This window comes from Alosa sapidissima, chromosome 13 (genome assembly GCF_018492685.1).
Source record: "Alosa sapidissima isolate fAloSap1 chromosome 13, fAloSap1.pri, whole genome shotgun sequence".
NCBI lineage: Eukaryota > Metazoa > Chordata > Actinopteri > Clupeiformes > Clupeidae > Alosa > Alosa sapidissima.
Window position 1 is genome coordinate 28,336,770 of NC_055969.1, and position 8,509 is coordinate 28,345,278.

Below are 8,509 nucleotides of genomic sequence, written 5' to 3' on the forward strand. Positions count from 1 at the left end.
GCCCAAGGGCACTTCAGCCGTGGCCTACTGGTCGGGGTTCGAACCGGCAACCCTCCGGTTACAAGTCCGAAGCTTTAACCCTTCTGAGGCCTGACTCCCTTTTTTGACGCTGTCACCAGATGGCCGTGATGCCCAACAATGCCGAAATCACCAAGCAGATGACCAGTGAGAAAAGGCTGACTTCACACGCATACCTGCACGGACCCCCTGGGCAACCTGGACTTCCAGGTGAGCCACAGAAGGACCACAACAGAGAGCCGCCAGAGGCAAAGCTCTAGTTTAAAGCTGTCTTGCTCTCTTGATCTCTGGTTGAAAGCTGTCTTGCTCTCTTGATCTCTGGTTGAAAGCTGTCTTGCTCTCTTGATCTCTAGTTTAAAGCTGTCTTGCTCTCTTGATCTCTGGTTGAAAGCTGTCTTGCTCTCTTGATCTCTGGTTGAAAGCTGTCTTGCTCTTTTGTTAGTGTTATTTTATTGCTTACTAGCGAGTAAAGCTTTGTCAAATCACATAGGCCTACTAGTCTAAGCTCAAGATGTGTGTTCTAATCGCATAGCATACTGAAAAAAAAGATGATTGGAGTTTATGGGGGTACGTTTCATTTTCTGATTCTTCTTTTCTGCAGTACCGTTTCTCATTGTCTCCTCTTCCCACTGAACCCATCCGTAGGAACTCCAGGCCCCCAAGGTTCCTCTGGACCACCAGGGATGACGGGGCCGTCTGGACCTCCAGGGCCCCGGGGCCTGATGGGCCCAGTTGGGCCCTCCCCAGATCTGACCCACATCAAACAGGGCCGACGAGGGCCAATGGTGAGAAATACTCAGAAACACTCTAAGGAAGCTGTGAACAGGACTTAGATAAGCCCAGAGCCAGTAATGAGTGTCATCATCTCATCACACATACCGAGTCCAAAGAAAGCGGGATGAGGTTCCAAGTGAACATCCCATGTTGTCTTTGAACATTTCATCCTTTTATACATGACAGAATTGTTTTGGTTGTGCAAATTAAATACAGGAATTAAATTTCCAAGGTCCATTAATACCATGATAACATTTGGTTCTGCCAATACTTTCCTTCATTTGTTTCATAACACATTCATAACACATGCATTTTAAACTAATTTTCTGAAAATGAACATGAGAAAGTGGGCCCTTGTTTGAGTGCAAAATGGCTGGCGCACTATTGAACAACATAGAGATGCTTCAGAGAGGGGTAAAAGTGTGGTTAAAGGCAAAGTTAATTGAGCCAAGCTAAAGTTAATTAGTCAAACAAATCATTTGGATAAAGCTTACTAAAAACATAGCTGATCAATCCCTTAAAACAAAAAGTGTCAGACAAGAGCACAAAAAGTACAATGTGCAGTAATACCCCCTTTGGCCCATAGCCTACAAGAAGATCAGGTTTTGATCTGGACAGTGTTTACCATCAAGCATACATACCATTTAAAATAACTAGATGTGGTCTTTGTGTTGTAGTCATTGTTCACTGGTTATTTAGTTTGACCAAATGCGATTTGTTGTATTTGTTGATGAGCATGTTTTATTGTTTATCTGACGCATGTGTGGATACTGATTACAACATGCTGATTATGCTGATTACAACTAACGACCCCGCAGGGATTAAAAAAAAAAGATATACTTCCTTGATCTTTGATCCTTGAATTGACATGCCTCGGTGGATTTATTTAATTGTTGGAATTAAATAAATTGGTCGGAACAGGGCCTAATATGTATTGAATTATGCAGTGATCTCACATACTGTATGAAACTGTGAAAACACATCAAACCTTAATAGAACTGGGTTGGTTTTTATTAAACATTCGGACCCCTTCACATTTTTCTATGTTGCAGGCCCATTCCACTCTGCCAACATTAACTTCTAACAATAACTGTAAAAACTACTGTTCATATTACCCCCTCATCAATCTTGTGTGTGTGTGTGTGTGTGTGTGGGGGTAATACTTTCTTAATGTGCTATAAATGCCCCCTTTCATGTTGATATTGAGTGATATATTTATTTTCAATGCTTGTAGTCTGATGCAGTTGTGAATCACCACACACTGGACGCTACTGATGTGTTGGTGCTGTTTCAAGGAAGGTGTTAGGAAATGGAAAACATTGCCAGTTTATGCTGTGGTTGTTGTTTGGATTCCAGTTAGGCTATGGGCGTAAGTGGGGACTGTCAGTACAAATTAGATTAATGATAGCTAATCCACTTTGCTGACCCTATCACCAATAAGTCCTGGCACCACCAGACTTAACAGAGACAATAAATCAAACTATTATTTGGCTCAAGAAAACACCACATGACTGCTTGACATCATCCACTTGGACACGAAAAATAGATACAAGAAATGCTTTTCTAAACTTCTCAACATCAGGCCTCATTCTAAACGATTATCCACTGTAATTTTATTAGATATGGACAGTGTTCTCTACTGGCTGTTTTCAAACTTTCAAAAACTGAGCTGACGTCTAGTTGTACAGTATCTCAGCGTGGTCAAATCCATGCTAGTTGTACAGTGTCTCAGCGTGGTCAAATCCATGCTAGTTGTACAGTGTCTCAGCGTGGTCAAATCCATGCTAATTGTACGGTGTCTCAGCGGGGTCAAATCCGTGCTTCAATGGCTGGATTGGGGATGGCGGTGAACAGCTGTGTGTAACACTGTGTGGAGAGCACTAAAAACTAGAAAAGTCAGTACGCTGGTGTCAGTGTATCTTTAAGGCTGGAGATACTAGGTCATGTTTATCCCCCAAGTTATGAGATGCAGCTACTTCATATCAGTTATGTCCACTCCTGTCCTCCTCCATGCTCCGTTACATATTTATCAGGAAATGCAGCTCTTCTCAAAGGACTAAAGGTGATCCATAGTACATCTTGCCGCCTGCACTTACTTACGGAGCTGACAAATGCTTGTGGAAATAACAGGGCTAAGGGGTGAATGCATTACAACACAGTTATTGTTTTTCTTGGCAAAGCTCCCCTCAACCATCAGCCATTTAACTTGTCTGAGAGCATTGGCCTTTTCCCCTTAATGCACTGGAGCTGAACATGAGAGTGTGAGGTGTCACTGAGGAGAAATGCACAGTCATGCTATTAGCCTAGTGATTTACTAGATGTCTGATGCCAGAACATTACCGTCAACACCTTGTACTCCTATAAAGTTTCATGGGGGTCATTTTTGTCTGTTGTTTTTCAGTACATATGAAATATGCTATAATAATGTGTAATATGACCAAAACAAAAGAGTTTTCATGCAGCAGGTGTGGTTCAGTGTGTGTGTGTGTGTGTGTGTGTGTGTGTGTGTGTGTGTGTGTGTGTGTGTGTTTATCGCTCAGTTCACAACAATGTGTTGAACTGAGAATGATCTCAGAACATTAATCTTCTGTTGGCCCAACTATGTTCAGAGCTGATTTTAACTCTGAACATGGACACCTGCCCAAAATCAAATATCACATCATAACTCATGTTTATAATTCAGGAATATGTAGTTAATCTCCTTTAAAGCCCTAAATGTCTGGAAATAGGTGGTGTAGTGTACTGTTCTCAAGTCATACCGTACCTCATGCACCTTTTCAGACCACAAATACATCAGTAAAAGAGTAACTTGATGTAGTAACTGTGCTTTATTAGTATCTTAAGGTGTCACAGATGGCACCCACAACTAATTTGTGCAGATGGGATAGTTTGTTTTATATAGTAAGTGATGGTTATTGTTGTGTCTGTAAAGGTCTGATGCTGTTTCTTTCGATGGTCGTTTTGATTTAAGTTTATTTGTTTTGAATATATAGGGTCCCCCCGGTGCACCCGGGAAAGATGGCATGAAGGTATGTTTTTTTCTTTCATTTCCTCTGTCTGTCTAGTCATTTCTGATCCTCCTGTTTTCACTCAGTACAAGCACACACATTTGCCAGAGGTTATTTCTCCCACTGGAATGTAAATATTTTGAAATGTCAGATGAAGATGTTTAAAATCAATTCTATCCTAACTGTAATGCAATGAAGTCGTTGGCCAAAACAAGAGAAAGAGAAACGCAGCACAAAAAAGACAGAATACTTCTCAAAAATAGTACCATGTTTTTTTTAAATCTCAAAGCAAACTGCTGTGCTCATCATAGTTCTAGTTACACCATAGTTATTCATTGGTTGAGTTCTCAGCACAGAAAAAATAGTAATTTATTGTTTTACTGCAGCACCCTAATTTTTACGATAGTTACTATCAGTTTGATGGTGTGACCAACATTTTTGAAGGTGCAGAAAAAGGATTTATCAATGCAATTTTAATTTTATCAGGGACATCAACCACAAAGCTAAGAAATTTGTAAAAAGTCTTGACTGTTATGCATATTTTGACAGAAAGTCTGTCATCAAGCATTTGAAAACCTGATTTAGTGTAAAAAAAAACACAATTAATCTGACACAGATAGTGTAAAGTGATCTGCACATCTTGATTTGAATTCCACAGAGAAGCCTTATCTGAAGCTGTCTTCTACAAACTCCACCCATGATGCTAAAATGATATTATTCCCTTTCAGGATAAATTATGCACTTGTATACTTAAGGGCCAGTTTGGAGAGCCAATATTCAGTTCCAATATAGTTTGGGAGCCTCAGAAATCACTTTATATACTGAAAATGATCTCTTAATACATGTTCTGAACAGACCTATCTCTGTGTTTTCAACCCTGAAGCTCGTTAATTAGATCATTTACTTTTATGGCTCTCATAATAATCAGTACCAAAAATGCTTGGCCAGTTTAACCCTGCATTTGGTCCAAGAGTGGGCCCAGTGGGGGTATGAGTAATAATATTAGAGTGAAGATTGTTTTAAAAGCAGTGGCCTTAAATCCTTCTTATGTGCTGCTCTAAAGTGCAAAAGAGGAATGTTTTGTTAGATAAGTCTTGTGAATATGAGTACAGACCTCATCTTTAGCCAAACAGATCCACCCGTCTGTGGTCCTCCCCTAAAGTGTTTGTGTGTGAACGGCCAGTTATCAAGGCCTTTATGTTTTCCACTCTTTTGGTCACAAATCAGAACCATCTGCCTCTCTGTGACCCTCACCTCAGGATAATCCCTGAAGCTCAGGTCAACGGCACATCGTGCCTGCTATCATTCATCATCCTCACAGAGTGGACGCTCACGCTGCAAAGTGGACCACAATACACTGAACTGATTCTAATCTGATTCAGGCAATGTGGCGGTTGTTATGGTAGCTGTGATGCACTGTCTATTTGCAGAGGGATGAAAAGTGAGGTGGGTCCACTTTATCTGCCCAGACTGCCGGGGTTAGGAGAGGGATGCTGTGCACTGTCCTGTACTGCCTCCCATGCCTGCTTCACTGTAGTGCCTCTAACACAAATATTTGTTTGGATTCTCCAGGGGGAGAGAGGGGCTCCTGGTCTTTCCGGACCTCCAGTAAGAGCCCGATCAGAATTGCACTTCTTCACACAGATCCTTTCTCTCTCTCTCTCTCTCTCTCTCTCTCTCTCTCTCTCTCTCTCTCTCTCTCTCTCTCTCTCTCTCTCTCTCTCTCTCTCTCTCTTTTCTCTCTCTATCTTTCTCTCTCACTTTCTTACCCTTTCTGTCTCTCCCATTCAGTCACTCCCTTTGTCTTTCACACATACACATAACCACAATCATTTGCATGGTCTTAGGAATTTCACATGGAGCGTGAGAATCAGAATAAGCACTATTCTGAGAGAGGCCCGTTCTCTTAATGTGCAATAGAGTTATGAATGCCCAGACAGCACCACCTGAGCTCATGTGTGTGGTAGTAATAAAGACTGCAGTGAATGCCAAGTCCCTAAGTGAGATGTAGAGTTGTTGTTTTTTTCACTGCGCTTGGATATAGTGGCATGTTTCACTTGAAGCCTGTGCTGAACCCTCTCAGAGCCCTGCTGTGTAGCATCAGTCCCTCGTGGCTCCCCTGTCCAGCTCCACGGCCTCTCTCTCAGCTGCTCTCGTCCGCTCCTGCTCCTGTGCCCAGCCTGGCAGCAGGACTGCATTAGGGCCCTGGCTAACCATAACCATGGACACATACCAGAGCAGAGACCTCAGCTGCCCCATAACACACACACACGCACACACACACACACACACACACACACACACACGCACACACACACACACACACACACACACATACACACAAATATATACACACACACACACACACACGCACGCACACACACACACACACACACACACACACACATACACACAAATATATACACACACACACACAAACGCACACACACAAACACATATGTGCATAGACACACATACACTGACAATCACACCCTCCTACACTCTCTCCAACACCCTTTTTAGCCACATTGGTCCAGTGTGTTTTGCATTTCACTCTTGAGCAGAGGACTGTTGAGAGGCAGGATTTGCCATAGTGAGCACTCAGGGTCAGAGGTCATCCACAGCCCTTGGTATGAGCTGAATGGAAACAGAGGAGAGCTCACACTGAAACTCAGCTTTGCATCTGCATGCAACATCAACACAGTGTAGTATAGTACAGTGTAGTGTAGGAGCTGCAGTAGGAGACTTGGACTGGTTGAATGTGTGCTGTTTTGCTAACACACTGAAAACTGTGTTGCTCAGGGGCCTCCAGGATCCTTTGACTTCCTCTTGCTCCTGATGGCAGACATCCGTAATGACATTGCGGAGCTGCAGAGCAAGGTGTTCGGTCGACAGATGCACTCCCCTGGAGAGGACTTTCCTCAGGACACAGACAGCTGGAGGGACAGTTCGGACATGCAGGACATAGGCTCCGGAGAGGACTACAAATCCCTGCCTGCACCAAAAAGCAACAGGAAGAGGAAACAGTCGCGTATTTTAAATGATCCGAACTGGACAGTTTGAGAGCAATGTGATGAGAGTGAACTGATTACAAAATAAGGAAAAATACTCAGCTGGTGTAAATATCAAAAAAATGTTTTTATTTAACTATGTATTCTCAAAAGGGCAGAATGTATTTCTTTTTTGCAAATTCTATTTTTGTAAGATTAATATGTGTATATTGTTTATATTTTTGGTCATTACTTTATTCCCTCGTTTTACTGTACTCTCTAATCAATAGTAGGCTATTCTTCATTGTAAATTGTGTTGTTTTTACATGCATGACTTTGTCTCAGAAGTCAGTGTTTTGTCCCTGTCTCCAATCTGGATGTGTTTCCCTGGAATTTGTTAGTCCATTCCTCACATCACACGCTTAACCCCAAGAGCACAGAGCAGCAGAGCTTATTATAATGAGAGTTTAAGCAAACACTTCGTACTTTTATTTGTACTCAATACATCATTACACACCCACCGCACCCACATTACAAATACACACACACACACAAACATACAAACACACACACACACACACACACACACACACACACACACACACACACATACAAACATACAAACACACGCATATACGAACATCTGTGATTTGACTTATAAAAATAGTCCCACCACATACACGCTAATTTTAATTACTTCTTGATTACGTCTTGATAAGAAAAAGATGTGATGAATTGATTTGTAAATTGCTCCTCCTTGAGTGCACCCTTATATATATTGTTTCCCTAAATTCACCTGTCACATAGCAATGATGATACTGTACCACACTCTAAACCAGAAACTGGAACTTGGTTCATGGATACCATAAAGCCTTAATAAAAATATAGACAAGTCTTGTTTGTGTTTCTGTTTCACTCACATCTCTTTCTGTAACTCTCTGTAAGCCTACGCCCAAACATTTACACAATACCTCTCCCAGAGTTGACTGATGAAGCCTTTGAATTGGTCCTATGAGGCATTGTGTGTTTAGCTGTGGATCTGTGTCTCGTTGCACTTGAACTGGACAGCTAAACAAGAGTTGAAAAGCTGCATTCAAACTCCATCTCACTGTTTCACTGTGGCCTTCATAAATAAAACAGTTGGACTCCCCAGCGGTCAGACGGAATGCTCGGGTGTGAACCTTGTTCGTTGTCAGCCGCAAATCATGGGTCATGGATGCATCAGTGTGGGGTGTGCGCGATGCTGTGCCTTGACCGGGAGTTAAACTAGTGTTTGATGGGGTCCATTAGTAACTGGTTGCCATCTCGTTTTGCACTGAGAACATTGTAAATCAAAGCGGAAACAGGCAGTCAATTTCTCACTAAGGTTAGGTAAGGGCGTTGGGAAAAAACGGATCTCTTTAACACATGTGCAGGAGCAAGGGTTAATCTGGACTTTGAAGGGAACGCTTTCTGGATATTTTGGCACACCATACCCTGACTCCGCTGGGTGAGAGGTGAAGTAGCCTTTGGCTTTTGAAGCTCGACTGACTTGCCAGGTCAATGACACAGTTATAACACGCTTTATTTTCATGGGCCATTATAAAATATCAACCCACCATCGGTGGCCATGCTGTTGACAATAATTGGTAAAAATAGATGCTGGGTCGAGGTTACATGGGTTTATTCATTTGTTTGTTACTAAATTACACACACATAGGTGAAGACTGTCATTTATTT

The 8,509-nt window shown here is 42.1% G+C and overlaps 1 protein-coding gene across 1 annotated transcript in view; it reads left to right on the plus strand.

Moving 5' to 3' along the window:
- ccbe1 (collagen and calcium binding EGF domains 1) overlaps positions 1 to 7,684 on the plus strand; it is a 45,752-nt gene extending 38,068 nt beyond the window's left edge. The window contains exons 7-11 of the mRNA XM_042060328.1: positions 120 to 228; positions 664 to 803; positions 3,786 to 3,821; positions 5,373 to 5,408; positions 6,603 to 7,684. Of these exons, the coding sequence (XP_041916262.1) occupies positions 120 to 228; positions 664 to 803; positions 3,786 to 3,821; positions 5,373 to 5,408; positions 6,603 to 6,863 (582 nt within the window). The 3' untranslated portion in view covers positions 6,864 to 7,684. The remainder of the gene's footprint in view (positions 1 to 119; positions 229 to 663; positions 804 to 3,785; positions 3,822 to 5,372; positions 5,409 to 6,602) is intronic.
- The last annotated feature ends 825 nt before the right edge of the window (positions 7,685 to 8,509 follow it).